The sequence below is a fragment of the Trachypithecus francoisi genome, unplaced genomic scaffold (assembly GCF_009764315.1).
Source record: "Trachypithecus francoisi isolate TF-2019V2 unplaced genomic scaffold, Tfra_2.0 Lachesis_group20, whole genome shotgun sequence".
Classification (NCBI taxonomy): domain Eukaryota; kingdom Metazoa; phylum Chordata; class Mammalia; order Primates; family Cercopithecidae; genus Trachypithecus; species Trachypithecus francoisi.
This window is the reverse complement of record NW_022681466.1, coordinates 11,651,496-11,668,073: the sequence shown is the minus strand read 5'-3', so window position 1 is coordinate 11,668,073 and position 16,578 is coordinate 11,651,496. Positions and strand designations below refer to the sequence as shown.

At 59.1% G+C, this 16,578-nt stretch overlaps 3 protein-coding genes across 8 annotated transcripts in view; 1 reads left to right on the top strand and 2 right to left on the bottom strand.

Moving 5' to 3' along the window:
- Positions 1-4,201, bottom strand: part of SLC26A11 (solute carrier family 26 member 11) — a 36,625-nt gene extending 32,424 nt beyond the window's left edge. For 2 of the 4 annotated variants that reach the window (XM_033182509.1, XM_033182510.1), the window contains exons 1-4: positions 4,067-4,201; positions 3,449-3,659; positions 2,771-3,017; positions 1,837-2,029 (exon numbers count right to left, since the gene is read on the bottom strand). In XM_033182509.1, coding sequence (XP_033038400.1) covers positions 1,837-2,029; positions 2,771-3,004 — 427 coding nt within the window. In that variant the 5' untranslated portion in view covers positions 3,005-3,017; positions 3,449-3,659; positions 4,067-4,201. The remainder of the gene's footprint in view (positions 1-1,836; positions 2,030-2,770; positions 3,018-3,448; positions 3,660-4,066) is intronic. The other 2 variants (XM_033182508.1, XM_033182511.1) reach the window with 2 other exon arrangements.
- SGSH (N-sulfoglucosamine sulfohydrolase) lies at positions 4,169-14,409 on the top strand. 2 transcript variants are annotated; one of them, XM_033182513.1, is made up of 8 exons: positions 4,169-4,330; positions 7,495-7,655; positions 8,564-8,669; positions 8,937-9,087; positions 9,373-9,529; positions 9,815-9,896; positions 11,400-11,603; positions 12,620-14,409. In XM_033182513.1, the coding sequence occupies exons 1-8, from the start codon at positions 4,243-4,245 to the stop codon at positions 13,177-13,179; spliced, it is 1,509 nt and encodes a 502-aa protein (XP_033038404.1). In that variant the 5' UTR covers positions 4,169-4,242; the 3' UTR covers positions 13,180-14,409. The 2 variants fall into 2 exon arrangements, with proteins under 2 accessions (XP_033038404.1, XP_033038405.1); XM_033182514.1 differs by lacking the exon at positions 12,620-14,409 and adding an exon at positions 11,749-12,370.
- The window catches only part of CARD14 (caspase recruitment domain family member 14), a 34,170-nt gene continuing 31,949 nt past the window's right edge, over positions 14,358-16,578 (bottom strand). For both annotated transcript variants that reach the window (XM_033182505.1, XM_033182504.1), the window contains exon 21: positions 14,358-15,543. In XM_033182505.1, coding sequence (XP_033038396.1) covers positions 15,336-15,543 — 208 coding nt within the window. In that variant the 3' untranslated portion in view covers positions 14,358-15,335. The remainder of the gene's footprint in view (positions 15,544-16,578) is intronic.

The following is a 16,578-nucleotide window of genomic DNA, read 5'->3' as shown; positions in this document are numbered from 1 at the left end:
CTCCCACGACACACACACACACCCACACCCCCATGACACACACACACATACATACCCACACCATGACACACACACACCCACACCCCCACGACACACACACACACCACACCCCCACGACACACAATACATACCCACACCCCCATGACACACACCACATACCCACACCCACGACACACACACATGCCCACACCCCACGACACACACACCCCCACACCCCCACCACATGCACACATACATACCCACACACCATGACACACACACCACACACCCCCACGACACACACCACACACCCACACCCACAACACACACACACACCCACACCCACACACACCCACACACACACACCCACACCCCCACACCCCCACACACACACACACACCACACCCACGACACACCACACCCCCACACCCCCACACATGCACACATACATACCCACACCCCCAGGACACACACACACACACCCACACCCCGACACACACACACACACACACCCACGAACACACACACATACACCACACCCCGACACACACACCCCCATGACACACATACACACCCACACCCACGACACACACATACATACCCACACCCACGACACACACACATACATACCCACACCCCGACACACACACACCCACACCCCGACACACACACACCCACACCCCCACGACACACACACACACCCACACCCCGACACACACACACCCACACCCCCACGACACACACACATACATACCCACACCCCCACGACACACACACACATACATACCCACACCATGACACACACATACATACCCACACCCACGACACACACACACACCCCCACACCCCGACACACACACACACACACCCCCACGACACACACACATACCCACCCCCCCAGGACACACACACACACAACCCCCCAGGACACACACACACCACACCCCACGACACACACACACATACCCACACCCCCACGACACACACACACACCCCGACACACACACACCCCCACCCCCAAGACACACACACACCACACCCCACGACACACAACACCCACACCCCCACGACACACACACACACACACCCCACGACACACACACCCCCCCACACCCCCACGACAATACATACCCACACCCCCATGACACACACATACATACCACACCCACGACACACATACCCACACCCCCATGACACACACACCCACACCCACGACACACACATACATACCCACACCCCCATGACACACACACATACCCACACCCACGACACACATACATACATACCCACACCCCCACGACACACACACACATACATACCCACACCCACGACACACACACACCCACACCATGACACACACATACATACCACACCCCACGACACACCACACATACATACCCACACCCCGACACACACACACACATACCCACACCCCACGACACATACATACCCACACCCCCAGGACACACACAACACACACCCACACCCCGACACACACCCACACCCCCACGACACACACACACACACCCACACCCCGACCACACAACCCACACCCCCACACACCACACACCCACACCCCGACACACACACACCCACACCCCACGACACACACCCACACACACCCCCACGACACCACACACACCCCCCCACACCCCCACGACACACAACACATACATACCCACCCCCCATGACACACACATACATACCCACACCCACGACATACACATACATACCCACACCCCCATGACGCACACACACCCCCACACCCCCACGACACACACGGGGATAGACCTTGAAATGCAAACAAGGAAATGCTGAGGTCAAGGGCATTCCCTTGACAAGAAGGTAGAGCCTCACCCAAATGCAGGACCCCCATGGCCAGCTGGATGCAGCCAGACAGGAAGGCCAGCAGCACAGCATAGGCAGGCTCGTGGAAGGTGTAGAAGGAGACCAGGAGGGACATAATGGCGGTAGGTCCCAGAGTCACATCCCGGGAGGTGCCCAGGAAGAAATACACGAAGCAGCCCATGAAGGCAGAGTAGAGGCCATACTGTGGGGAGAGACAGCGGTGAGCACTCATGAGGCCGAGGCCTGTCCACCAGGTCCCTAGTGTGTGTGTCCAAGCACGGGATCTGTGGGTGTCAGCTGTGTCCCAGGCACCCAAGCACGCACAGGTGAGAGGTGCACCACCCTGCCCTGTGGGTGGACCTGGAGTGATCAGGAGGCCACTTCTTTAGCAGCACCCAACTGGGGGCTCAGGGTGCAGACAGCAAGGCAGAGGGGTTGGTGCAGGCCCGTGTGCTGTGTCCAAGTCTGAGGAAACATTTTTTTTTTTTTTTCCTGAGACAGAGTCTTGCTCTGTCACCCAGGTTGGAGTGCAGTGGCACGATCTCGGCTCACCGCAACCTCTGCCTCCCGGTTTCAAGCAATTCTCCTGCCTCAGCCTTCCCAGTAGCTGGGATTACAGGTGCCCGCCACTGCGCCTGGCTAATTTTTGTATTTTTAGTGGAGACAGGGTTTCACCATTTTGGTCAGGCTGGTCTTGAACTCCTGAGGCCTCCATGAGTCATCTCACCGGCCTCTTCATAACCAGCTCAGTGTCTGTGTGTGCCAAACAGGCATACGAGCCTGGATCAGCCCAGAGACAGTCACGTGTCACACACACTGTAAACCAAAGGTTCCCTGGGGCCCAGGGGCTGGAAACCTGGAATCTCTGCTGGCGTCTGGGATTGATACTGTGTATTCTGCACTGCTTCTGAGATGTGGCTGGCAGCAGGGTCAGACACCTCACCTGGGGTGGGAGTCCAGCCACTTCAGCATAGGCCAGCGCCTGGGGAATGGCAGTGAGGCCAACTGAGAGACCAGCGATGAAATCCATCTTCAGCCACTGCAGGGAGTAGCTCGGCAGCCACGCCAGGATGGGCAGTCTCCTCTGCACGGCCGCAGGGCAGCAGCAGCAGGCGCTGGAGGCCATCCTGGGGCCGGAGGACCTGCCCTGACCCAGAGCCATCACCGAAGAAGGCATCTCTACGGTAGGGCTAGGGGGTGCAGGTGACAGAGACCAGCAGTGAGAGCGTGGCCTTTAAAGAACCCGGCAACACTGGTCGGGGCAGTGGGTGTCAGGAGGGGTCACTATGGGTCTCCCCTTCCCAGGGGGACTGAACCAGACGGCTCTGAGAGGAAGCCAACAACGTGCACAAGACGGGGACTGGGCCAAGACTGGAGGGCCCACCCCGTCCCTCATCACTCTCTCTCCCTGAATCCCCCCTGTGCAAATCCTGGGTGCCTTCCGTCCCTTCATCCTCAACTCTCCCAAGTAAGAAACTGATAAGTGATTTCTTATTGAGAAGTCTGAAGACTAATTAATTAAGCTCAATACTTCTGGCCCCTGGAGAACCGGCTTCCTTCGCCTTTTTTCCCCTCTCCCCAGGGAATTTAACGGGGAGAGAAGCAGGGCCCGCGGGCGCACCCTAAGCTGGTGGGGGGTGCGGGTGACAGCCGGGAGATGCGGAGGGGTTCCGGAGAGGTTCCGAGGTTTTCCAACCGCGCACCAAGACGGGCTCCACCCACTACGGTGGACTGCGGCGCTCGTGGGGGGCTGGGGGCGTCCCCCGCTCCTGAGGCCAGGCCTCGCTCAGTCCCCACCTGTGGCCTTCACAGTCCTGGAGTTCTAGTTGCTCCTGGAAGGACATCAGAGGCGCCCGGTTAATTCAGGTGCGCAGCATCTTCCAGGACCCCGGCGCCCGCGCACAGAGCTGCCACCCCCACCCCGCCACGCCCCCGGCCGCTCCGGGCAAAATCCACTGCCCAGCCCCCGGCCCCGCCCACGAGGCCGCTGGCTCCGGATCCTGGGGTCTCCGGAGGAGACCCCGCGCCACCTGGCCGTCCGCGGTCCCTGGGCCCCGAGCAAGGCCGAGGGCCGCGGCGACCCGGGTGGGGACGCGGCGGGGGAGTGGTCCCCACGGAGGCCCCCGCACTTTCGGACTCTGCGCTGGGCCCCGCGTCGGCTGCCCCGGGCGACCCCGGCCACTGTCCGCACCCCCCGCCCCTGGTCCCCGCTCGCCGCCCTTGCGGGCCACAGACTCACCCACTTGGCGTTGCAGCTTGGGGTCTGCTGGCGCCGCCGCAGCCGGGTCCGCAGGAATCGCCCGGGACAGGCCCGGGCGGGGTCTGGCGCGCACGTGACCGGGGGCGGGGCGGGGGCGGGGCGGGGGCGGGGCCGAGCGAGAGACGGGAGCCGGAGCCGGAGCCGCCGCCGCCGCCATGCGCCGGCCTGGGCCCACCTGCTGCGCGCTGCTGCTAGTCCTGGGGCTCTGCCGGGCGCGCCCCCGGAACGCACTGCTGCTCCTCGGTGAGTGCCGGCCCCGCCCCCCACGCCCACCTGCTGGGGCCCGCGGAAGTGGCCACTGGTCTCCTCCCCACCCGTGGTCAATGCTGACCCTAGTGTGCCCTGCCCGCCCTTGTATTCCCCACTACCATTCCCTCTCGTCCTCCTCTCTGTGTTGCCCCCAGACTCTTCATGGGTGTCTCCCCAGAGAGGGCAGCAAGGGCTGGAGGGGTGAGCCCCAGCATCCAGCACCCCGACATTTACCTCCTGCCGCCTGTCCCCACCCTTCTCTGACCCTGCCCAGCCAGGGCTCAGGGGTCCACGGATCCCAGATCGCTCTCGGGAGGGGATTCCAGAGGAGGGGCTGGTGCTCAGGTCCCCAGAGACTGCAGACAGACCCCTGGCCCTCATCTCCTCCCCGCTGCAATCTTTTCCGACCCCATAGGCTGTGGCTCAGCTGTCTTTTCCCTTGTCCCAAGGACACAGCCCTCCACCACCCACCCACCACCGTCTCCCCCAATCCCAGTCCCTCTCAGAAACCCCAGGTTCCTCCAGCGCAAGCATTGTGCTGCTCACAAGACTTCCGGTTTGGGTAATCAAGGCTCTGGCCCATGACAAGTGACGAGGCCAAACCCAAGGCCTGCGATTCTTTCCCCTTCTGAGGTCTGGCGCCCTGCCAGGTGCCCTCTTTCTGATTGATTCTGTGGTCTCTGGGCGGTGGTTCGGCTCACTGTAACATGAACAGCTCTCCTGCCAGCTCCTCGCCTCCCAGAAACTCAGCGGAGAACCTGCATGGATCCTCATCTGTGTATGGGGATTCCCACAGGAGGCTTTCAGAGCCCAGGCTATGCGGCCGCTGGGCTAGGGCCTGTCTTAGCACGGACTGCCTGGATTGGCTTCAACAGAACTGTATTTCTCACAATTCTGTGGGCTGAAAATCGAAGGTCAGGGTGCCAGCTTGGTTGGGTGCCAGTGAGGGTCCGCTTTCGGCTTACAGGTGGTCACTGCTTCCTCACGTGACAAGCGGGTGGGGGTGGCCTCACTTCCTTTTCCTTTCTTTTTTCTTTCTTTCTTTTTTTTTTTTTTTCGTGAGACAGGGTCTCACTCTGTCACCTAGGATGGAGTGCAGTAGCACAATCACAGCTTACTACAGCCTCAACCTCCCAGGCTCAAGTGATCCTCCTGCCTCAGCCTCCCAGGTAGCTGGGACCTCAGGTGCACATCACCATGCCCGGCTAATTTTTGTATTTTTTGTAGAGACAAGGTCTCACTGTGTTGCCCAGGCTGGTCTCGAACTCCTGGGCTCAAGTGATCTTCCTGCCTCGGCCTCCAGGGTTCTGGGATTACAGGTATGAGACACTGCACCTGGCTCTCTCTTTATTTTCGTATAAGGCCGCAGTCCTGTCAGATCAGGGTCTCATCCTTATGAATCATTTAACCTTAATTAAGGACCCTGTCTCCAGATACAGTGATGTTGGCGTCAGGGCTTCAGCATATGAATTCCGGGAGGACACAGTTCAGTCCGTAGCAGGCCCACAGCCAAGTGCCGAGAAACTCTGGGTTTGGAGAAGGGCAGCTTTCCTCCTGGCCTGTGGGGAGGTGGGTAGGGAGCACAGCCCATCCCGCTCTCCCTCCGGGTTTACCTGGCTGCCATGCGCTCACACCCCCGGGTCCTGTGGGGTGGAAGATGGGAGCCCAACTGGAAGGTGCCCAGCCTCCTCTGCCCGTGGACCGCACTGCCTCTGAGGGAACTGGGGAAAGTGTTGGTCCTGGGGGCTCCCACCAGCCTCTCCTGTGGTGCCCGCAGTGTCCTCTACTCCAGAGCAGGGGGAAGAAGCTTGGTGTGGTTGTGGGAGTTCAGCGGCCCGTCCCCTTTTCCCGCTGCTCAGCGTGTGGCCTTGGGCACGGCACCTCACCTTTCTGGGCCTCCGCTGCTTTGTGGAGAGTGAAAGCGTTGAAATAGATAACTGCAAGGTCACTAGGCCTTTGAGATGGCATCAGTGAGAAGCAGCGCTGGGACGCACACACACAGATCTTTAGACGGGCCCTGGGTGAAGCTCTCCTGCCCTCTGCCCCACGCAGTTTCTGCAGAGCCCAGAATTGCCCAGCAGTTCGGTGGCCATGCACGGCTGTGGAATGCACGGCTGTGGCTATGCATTCAGCCGCTGTCTGCCTAAATGCCTAGCCAGCTAACATGCCCACCCAGGTGGCATGCCTACTGGGGTATCATCAAGCTTGTTGGGATATCATGCCTGCATGAGTATCTTGCCCACTCGGGTACCATGCCTGCCTGCTAACATACCTCCGCAGGTACCAGGCCTGCCTGGGTACCATGCCCATCTGCTTATACCCCCCAGCTGTCAGTTCAGCCTGTGTACCGTGCCCAACTGCCAACATACCCACTGGGTATCAGGCCTGCTTAGGATATCAAGCTTATTGTGGTATGATGCCCACTTAAATACCATGCCTGCCTGCTAACATACCACCCAGGCATCATCCCTGCTGGGTACCAGTCCACCTGCTAACATACCCACTGGGTATCAGGCCTGCTTAGGATATCAAGCTTATTGTGGTATGATGCCCACTTAAATACCATGCCTGCCTGCTAACATACCACCCAGGCATCATCCCTGCTGGGTACCAGTCCACCTGCTAACATACCCACTGGGTATCAGGCCTGCTTAGGATATCAAGCTTATTGTGGTATGATGCCCACTTAAATACCATGCCTGCCTGCTAACATACCACCCAGGCATCATCCCTGCTGGGTACCAGTCCACCTGCTAACATACCCACCATGTTTCATGCCTACTGCCACCATGCCTGCTTGCTGATATACCCACCAGATATTGTGCCCACTAGGTACCGTGCCTTCTTGCTAACTTACCCAGTGGGTCTGGGGTCTTCTGGGTACATGCCTGCCTGCTAACATACCCACCAAGTGTCAGACCTGCTAACATGCCCTCTGATATCATGCTTGTCTGATGTAGCCACGCGGGTGTCATGCCTCCTAGGTAGTGAAGTGCTCTGTCAGAATAGCGTTTCACAATGAGAGTTCACGCTGAGCCAGTACCATGCCCACCTGGGTATCTTGCCTCCTGGCATCACAGCCCCAGCCTCCCTCACTCCCAGTGCTGTTTCTCATGACCGCAGCCCACCATGTGCTCTCTGTCTCCTACCTTACGCAGCGGATGACGGAGGCTTTGAGAGTGGTGCATACAACAACAGCGCCATCGCCACCCCGCACCTGGACGCCTTGGCCCGCCGCAGTCTCCTCTTCCGCAACGCCTTCACCTCGGTCAGCAGCTGCTCTCCCAGCCGCGCCAGCCTCCTCACTGGCCTGCCCCAGGTGAGGTGCAAGGGGCAGGAGGAGGGGATGGGCAGGGAGTAGACAGGCTGCGTCCGGGGCCCAGGCCTCTGCCACGTCTCCTATCCCCGGGCTCCCGGGGGGTGTTGCCCACTTTCCCTCCCACCTCCAAGAGGAGACAAGAACAGCCTATGGCCGTAAGTGCAGACTAGGGGCTCCAACTCACCTACCTGCCCTGGCTCCACTGCTGTGTGTGACCTTGAGCAAGTCACCTACCTCCCTGTGCCTCAGTTTCCTCATCTGTAAGATGGTGGGTATAATGAGATGCAGCTCACTGCAACCTCTGCCTCCTGGGTTGAAACGGTTCTCCTGCCTCAGCCTCCCGAGCAGCTGGGACTACAGGCGCCCACCACCACACCCAGCTAATTTTTGTATTTTTAGTAGAGACAAGGTTTCATCATGTTGGCCAGGCTGGTTTCGATCTCCTGACCTCGTGATCCACCCGCCTCAGCCTCCCAAAGTGCTGGGATGACAGGCGTGAGCCACCGTGCCTGGCCGGCAGTCTGAGTTTTTAAAATGTACAATATCTTTTACAATATAAAAAACTAGGTAATAAAACAAGGCCTGGCCGTTTTTCACTCTGTAACATGTGATTGTAATAGAAAAGTTCAAAAGTACAGACGTGCGGAAAGAACATCAAGGCCGCCCTCGTGCCAGTGCACGCCCTCCAGGTCCCCTCTTTCTTGCGAAGTCCTCCTTTCAGAAGAGGGACCCATGGGCCTCCTGGGCAGGGAGGGGGAGGGGAGCCAGTCTCTCTGGGTGCTGGTCACTCGAAGTCTAAATCAGGGCCCCGAGAAGGCCCCGGGGATGGGAGGACCGTGGGAGAACAGGTGCGGCAGGCGGGCCCAGGCTGCCTGGGGGCCCTGGATCTCATGCACCTTTGCTGGCAGCATCAGAATGGGATGTACGGGCTGCACCAGGATGTGCACCACTTCAACTCCTTCGACAAGGTGCGGAGCCTGCCGCTGCTGCTCAGCCAAGCTGGCGTGCGCACAGGTGAGGACCCTGTGCCAAGGACAGGGCGTGGGGTGAGGCACCGAGGCCAGGCCAGAGCCCAGGAGGTTTGGCACCTTGTCCCAAGGCACCCTCAGCCCCTGTGGCCTGCCCTTAGCTCTTGTCCCAAAAGACCTGGGCCCGGGTCTCCTGGCTAGGCTGTGAGTCCACAAGAACCCACAGTGCGCTTAGGGCTGAGGGGGGCAGAGAAGGGAGCAGAGGGGGTTGGGAGGCAGAAGGGACTCTGGACAGGCCTCTCTTCCCATCCAGGCATCATCGGGAAGAAGCATGTAGGGCCGGAGGCCGTGTACCCGTTTGACTTTGCTTACACGGAGGAGAACGGCTCCGTCCTCCAGGTGGGACGGAACATCACCAGAATTAAGCTGCTCGTCCGGAAATTCCTGCAGACTCAGGACGACCGGTATGAGTCGGGGCCCCTGCCCCTTCCCCCTGGCGGCTGGTCCCAGAGCACAGTCTGGAGTCTTCAGGCGGGATGCATGGGCCCTCACGTGGCTGGAATGGGGGCGGGGAGAAGGTTCCAGGTACTCGAACTAGCCTGGTCAGAGGGAGAAGAGACCTGGGGAAACTGAGGCAGTGAGGGTCACAGGTTGACTTCCAGATACAGAGGAGGAGGCAGAGCTGAGGGGCTTCCTGTGCCAGGCGGCACTGGCCCCACAGCCTTGGCAATGAGCCTCCTCCCGTGCAGGCCTTTCTTCCTCTACGTCGCCTTCCATGATCCCCACCGCTGTGGGCACTCCCAGCCCCAGTACGGAACCTTCTGTGAGAAGTTTGGCAACGGAGAGAGCGGCATGGGTCGTATCCCAGACTGGACCCCCCAGGCCTATGGCCCACTGGACGTGCTGGTAGGAGGGCTCCTCTCGCGTTTCAGGATGCCCGTCAGCCCTGGGTCAGGACCTGGGCCTCCTGCGAGCTTGCAGCCTTGGCCCTAGGTGATGAAGAAAGATGCGCTGACCAAATTGGATTCAGGTTCCCATCCTTGGGACCACAGAGAGAACCGTAGAGGGACGGGGTGGTCCAGAGTGAGGCTGTTCTGGGTTCATCCATTTGTAGGAGGCCCCGGGGAGAAGGCTGGACGCCGCTCCCCCAGTCTGTCTGTTCTAAGCCTGGCTCCCCACCGCCTGCCCCAGGTGCCTTACTTCATCCCCAACACCCCGGCAGCCCGAGCCGACCTTGCCGCTCAGTACACCACCATCGGCCGCATGGACCAAGGTGGGCTTGCAGAATGGGGCACTGAGAGGGGTGCCATGGCCTGGGTCCCCAGCCTGGGCCAGCGCCCTCTCAGTCAGATCACAGCAGGGTGTGGGTGAGGGTCCCAGTGTGGCAGGCCCTGTGCTGCAGCCGGCAGAGCCCACATTGAGAGGTGGGGCCTGTGGGTGGCATCAGGACCCACCCCTGGGACTGCCCTGATGTGGAACTGCTCCTGGGCTGGGGCCTTAGGGTGCCCAGAGGTTGGCTGAAGACTTCAGTACTTCCAGCCACAGGACCTGGGTCGGATTGGGGTTTGGAGTTCCCTAGCGTATGCAGATGGAGAACTTGAGGTGTGTGAGTTTTTGTGGTTGTCCGAGAAAGCCCCGTGAACCGGATGGCTTATAGCAACCAAAATTTGTCCTCTCACAGTTCTGGAGGCCGGAAGTTTGAAATCAAGGTGTCAGCAGGGTCACGTTCCCCTGAAGGTGTAGGGGAGACCCTGCCTTCTCTCTTCCAGCTTCTGGGGGCTGCGCCAGTGCTCAGTGTTCCTGGGCTGGCGGTAGCATCACCCCCATCCCCGCTGAAGCCTTCACACGGCCTTTTGTCCTGTGTCTCCTCTTCCGTCTGTGTCTCCACTTCTTCTTTTTTTTTTTTTTTCTGAGACTGAGTCTCGCTCTGTTGCCCGGGCTGGAGTGCAGTGGCACGATCTCAGCTCACTACAACCACCACCTCCCGGGTTCAAGCGATTCTTCTGTCTCAGCCTCCAGAGTAGCTGGGACTGCAGTTGCCCACCACCATGCCCAGCTACTTTTTATATTTTTAGTAGAGACAGGGTTTCACCATATTGGCTAAGCTGGTCTTGAACTCCTGACCTCGTGATCCGCCTGCCTCAGCCTCCCAAAGTGTTGGGACCACAGGCGTGAGGCACCACGCCCAGCCTGTTTCTGCTTCTTATAAGGACCCCGTCGTTTTTAGGGCCTGCCTGAGTACTTCAGGATGATTTTGTCCTAGGATCTTTACCTGCAGTTCCCTTTCCAAACAAGGCCCCCTTCACAGATTCCAGCACACATGTCTTTTGGGGTCGGGGATCACCGTTTAACCCACAACAGGAGGTCGGGAGCTTTGCCATTTCCCTGTTGGTGCCGTTAATTCTTAGTGACCTGGGAAAGAGTGGGTACAGAGGAAACCTTGTCTTCTGGCCCCTGCCCTATTTGCTCCATGGGACAGACACAAGATTCCAGAGAACTCAGAAGCCGGCGGGCCCCAGGGAGCAGCTGCCTGGCGGTGACACAGAAGTGCCAAGGGATGACTGGAGTCCCTGGAGGCCTATTCGAGGCCTGCTCAGGGAATGGGAGCTGGGCAGAGCCGGGCAAGAGCCAGGGCTAGTGGGAAGAACTACAGGATGCTTTCAAATCCAGAAAGCGCCGAGCCCAGCGGCCGGATGAAGCAGTGGGTGGGTCTGCACACACCCCTGCCTCCGTGCGTGTCTGCAGCTGAGCTCTGCTTCCCGGCCCCTTACCACAGGAGTTGGACTTGTGCTCCAGGAGCTGCGTGACGCGGGTGTCCTGAACGACACACTGGTGATCTTCACGTCCGACAACGGGATCCCCTTCCCCAGCGGCAGGACCAACCTGTACTGGCCGGGCACTGCTGAACCCTTACTGGTGTCATCCCCGGAGCACCCAAAACGCTGGGGCCAAGTCAGCGAGGCCTACGTGAGCCTCCTAGGTACGCCTGTCTGTCTCCATCAGGGAAGGGGTGGGCGTGGATCTGGGACGGAGCCATGACCTGTCAGATGCTGCTCCACACCCATCACCTAACGTGGCTCTCAGGTCATCTGGGTGAGGAAGGGACTGTCGCTCCCACTCTGCAGAGGAAAAGAGTGAGGCTCAGAGAGGTGAAGTAAGCTGCTCAAGACTGCACAGCTGATAAGCACTAAGCTAGGATTCTCGCCTGGATCCCACTGCTTTCAAAACCATTGCCTTTTCTCGCCTACCTCCGATGAGCTTCAGAATCATCTGGAATGCTTGTTCCTATCCAAATTGCAACTCCCAGAGTGTCCCATTCAGTAGATTTTGGCAGGCTCAAGCATTTGCATGTCTGACAAGTTCCCAGGTGATGCCGATACTGTGGGCTTGGGGACCCCCCTTTGAGCATCTATGCACCCCATCCTGCCTTCCTGGGGGACCCAAAGCATCTCATGACCCTGCTCATTTCTAAAAAGGCCTGGGACATCTAGTCCCATGTTATGGATGTGCAGACAAAGATGGGGTGCAGGAAGACCTTGTGAGGGCCTTGGGGTGAGCCCCTCGGCACAGGGCAGAGGCTCGCGGGTCCTGGCCACGGCCTGGCAGAGCCTCCAGGTGGGGTGGGCCCGGGGCAGCAGCAAAGTCAGGTTCCCTTTCCCTCTGAGCTCGGGCCCACATCTCTCTCTGGCCCTAGATTATGAGCCACACCCACCACAGGGCTGGAGTAGATGAGCTGCTGAAAAGTAGACTTCTTTTCTGGTCCATAGGATTTTAGAAGGATCCTAAACATCACCGAATCCGGGCCTCTTGTTACACCATTCAAGGCGCCATGGCCCAGAGAGAGGACATGGCAGTGAGAGGTGCTCGACAAGGCGCCTCCCGCTGCTGATTGGATTGGAGAGGGCAGCCGCCCAGGGTGGCATAGGTTCGGCCCTCCGGAGGGCAGCTCCTGTGTGCTGAGGGCCCTGCTGCTCTGAGATGCCGCTTCCCTTCCAGACCTCACGCCCACCATCTTGGATTGGTTCTCCGTCCCGTACCCCAGCTACGCCATCTTTGGCGCGAAGACCATCCACCTCACTGGCCGGTCCCTCCTGCCAGCGCTGGAGGCCGAGCCCCTCTGGGCCACCGTCTTTGGCAGCCAGAGCCACCATGAGGTCACCATGTCCTACCCGATGCGCTCCGTGCAGCACCGCAACTTCCGCCTCGTGCACAACCTCAACTTCAAGATGCCCTTTCCCATCGACCAGGATTTCTACGTCTCACCCACCTTCCAGGACCTCCTGAACCGCACCACAGCTGGCCAGCCCACAGGCTGGTACAAGGACCTCCGTCATTACTACTACCGGGCGCGCTGGGAGCTCTACGACCGGAGCCGGGACCCCCACGAGACCCAGAACCTGGCCGCCGACCCGCGCTTTGCACAGGTGCTGGAGATGCTTCGGGCCCAGCTGACCAAGTGGCAGTGGGAGACCCACGACCCCTGGGTGTGTGCCCCCGACGGCGTCCTGGAGGAGAAGCTCTCTCCCCAGTGCCAGCCCCTCCACAACGAGCTGTGACCATCCCAGGAGGCCTGTGCACACATCCCAGACATGTCCCTGTGGCCGGCCAGCCTGGGGAGCACTGAAAACAGCCCTTCCGTCCACACTCCCGTCCAAGGAGGGTTTTTCCTTCCTGTGGGGTCACTCCTGCCAGGGCCTGGAGGGGGACCAGAGCATGTGCCCAGCCCCTCCACCACCAGGGGCACTGCCATCACGGCAGACGACACGGCCATCCTCGTGTCTGAACCATGTCCCGGCATGGGAATTCTAGACGTGTGTGATCTGTGGACAGGGCAGCACCCCCAGCCCATGACAAGGGAGTCTTGTTTTCTGGCTTGCTTTGGGGACCTGCAAATGGGAGGCTTGAGGCCCTCTTTAGGCTTTGGCAGCCACAGATACGTACGAGCCCTTCACGGAGAGTAGGCAAGGACTTCGGTGCCGCGTGGGCAGTACACAGGTCCCACCCACACTCACCTGGGAGCACGGCGCCTGGCTCTTACCAGCATCTGGCCTAGAGGAAGCCATTCAACCACCTTTGGGCAGGTTTCTGCTTCTGTTTTGCCCCACGGTCAAGAACCTGGTCCCCAGGCAGGTTTCAGCTGAATGGCCGCCGGCTCCCTGAGTGATGAGCTTGAACCTGTGGTGTTTCTGGGCAGAAGCTTATCTTTTTTGAGAGTGTCCAAAGATGAAGGTATGGCAGTGCCTGTCCTCTGACTTGGCTTAATTCTTGGGTGGCACTGGCATTGCTGGGTGGCGATGCCCATCCTCTGACTTGGCTTAATTCTTGGGTGGCACTGGCATTGCTGGGTGGCGATGCCCATCCTCTGACTTGGGTTAATTCTTGGGTGGCACTGGTATTGCTAGGTGGTGATGCCCATCCTCTGGCTTGGGTTAATTCTTGGGTGGCACTGGTATTGCTGGGTGGCGATGCCCGTCCTCTGGCTTGGGTTAATTCTTGGGTGGCACTGGCATTGCTGGGTGGCGATGCCCGTCCTCTGGCTTGGGTTAATTCTTGGGTGACGTGGGCATTGCTGGGAGAAGGCGCCGTTCCTGCCGTGCCTCCACCCACCTCAGGAGCAGAAGCCCGGCCTGGACACCCTCGAAGGAGAGGGCACTTCCTTGAGTGGGTGGCTCCCCTCGCCCTTCTCTCCCCATCACTCCATGCTGGGGTGGGCTGGGGGAAGCCATAGGCCAGCTATTGTAAAAGCTTTTTATTTTAGTAAAATATGCAGAAGTTCTTTTTCTGAACTCGTTTATGATGCTTCCAACCTGAATTCTAGAACAGCTTCCTGATTCTTGGACACTGCTGTCAAAATGACCTTCAGTCTGCAACAGCCCCAGGAGGCGGAGGCAAGGCCAGGCGCTGGAGGACCTGGGTCCTCCCTGAGCCCTGCAGGTGCAGTGAAGATGTTTGGCCCAAGAAGGGCTGGGGTGCAAAGCCAGGTCGGGGGAAGGCAGAGTCTGCCGGGCCTCGTACAGGGACACTGGTGCCCGGCTTCTCTGGGACACCCCCGCCGAACGGGCATGGAGACCACGGGGCACAGACCCACTGAAAGCACCATCTCCACCAGCCAAGGCTTTATTTACAAGTAAACACACTGGTCTCTGTAAACTGGAGTTCCTGAGGCATCGCAGCCTCAGAAGCTGAGAACAGGTGACCAGGGCCACCGCACGTGTGGGCTCGTGCCTCTGCCCCAGGCAAGGGCGGCCGCAAGCTTGGGGGCCACCCCGAATCCCCACCCGCCGCCTCTGTGCTTTTGGAGTGAGCCTTTGACACTTCACAATTTTAAAGGGAAGTGCAGCCCCCACAGATCTGAAGCGGGCCTGCAGACAGGCGGTTTTTCAGAGAGGTCCGGGGCCTCCGGTTCTAGGGAAGGCACGGGAGGGTGTCCCTCCTGTCCCACTGCAGAAACATTCTCAGGGTCTCCAGTCCAGACCATGCCAAGCCTGGTGAAAGGTGAAGATGTTTCCACAGAAAAGTGTGCAGTTACAAGTGGCTTCACCGTGTGTGACCTGCACGTGGTGAGGGTTCAAGGTTAGACCTCAGCCAGAGGGGACAGCTGGCCTCATGTGCCAAGAGCCCACAGCTGTGCCAATAAGGTCTGGGCTCAGGAACAGGACTGCATTACCAGGCACGCAGAGGTCCCCACAGTCCCAGGAAGGGGCACGGTACATCATCGGGGATTTTGCTCCGTCCACACCACCTTCTTCTGCTCGTCGGCGATGGCCTGGCGGACACAGCTGACTAGGCCATCCAGGTCGCTCCAGCTGTCAGGAGCCAGGCTGCTATATAGACAGGGCGCCCGGTCCAGGTGTCCCTCCTCCTGCCTGGCGGCCTCCAGGAGCTGCTCCTCTGAGGTGCCCAGCCGCTGTAGGCCCTTCCTGCACAGGCCAGAGATGGGGAATGGGGCGGGCTCAGGGGAGAGCAAGGCGCCCAGGAGCCCCGGCTACAGTAGTAATGACATGCACCCAAACACCCCTGAACACAGATGGCCTCGCTTTGAGGGGACCTTGTAAAGTAAATAGGACCCAGGCCCCAGTGGTGGGAGGCAGGTTGTCTAGAACACAGCCTTGGTTCCAGGAGTAGAAAGGGCACAGTAGCAGGACATCTCGGTCTGTCCCAAGGAAACCAGTCATTTTTTTACTTTTTTTTTTCTGTCCTTAGCTAACAAGGATTAGATTGTGCTAGCTGAGCCCCAGTAAGTGCGGAGTGTCAGTGGAGCTGAGGCCGGGTGGGGGTCTGGCCTCACAGTGCTGCTCTGGGCTGCTCTTGGGGGAGGGAGTGCCAATTTGTTAATTTACAACTTTAAATGTCAATTACAAAATGTCATTTTCCATTGACTAGGCTATCTTTGCCCACTGTAAAAGTCACCCTCATCCTGGTATCAAGATCCTGGAGAGGCCAGATGTGAAATAGAGTTTGTTTGGTAAGCATGAAATCAGAGTAGTTTTTGTTGTTGTTGTTGTTTTGTTTTGTTTTTTGAGACAGAGTCTCGCTCTGTCATCCAGACTTGAGTGCAGTGGTGTGATCTTGGCTCACCGCAAACTCCACCTCCTGGGTTCAATTGATTCTCCTGCCTCAGCCCCCTGAGCAGCTGGGATTACAGGCACCTGCCACCACACCTGGCTAGTTTTTGTATTTTTAATAGAGACAGGGTTTCTCCGTGTTGGCTAGGCTGGTCTTGAACTGCTGACCTCAGGCGATCCGCCCGCCTTGGCCTCCCAAAGTACTGGGATTACAGGTGTGAGTCACTGCGCCCAGCCAAAATCAGAGGAATTTCGTCCCAAAGTTGTGCAGAAACGGCCCTGTCAGCTCTTCAGATTCCTGAAAGCCGCAGAGCACACTCTGCGGCTGTCATGGCACCTGCCATGGGCTTCAGGGGAGCCCAGGAGCCACTTCAAAGCCCCTGCCCAGCT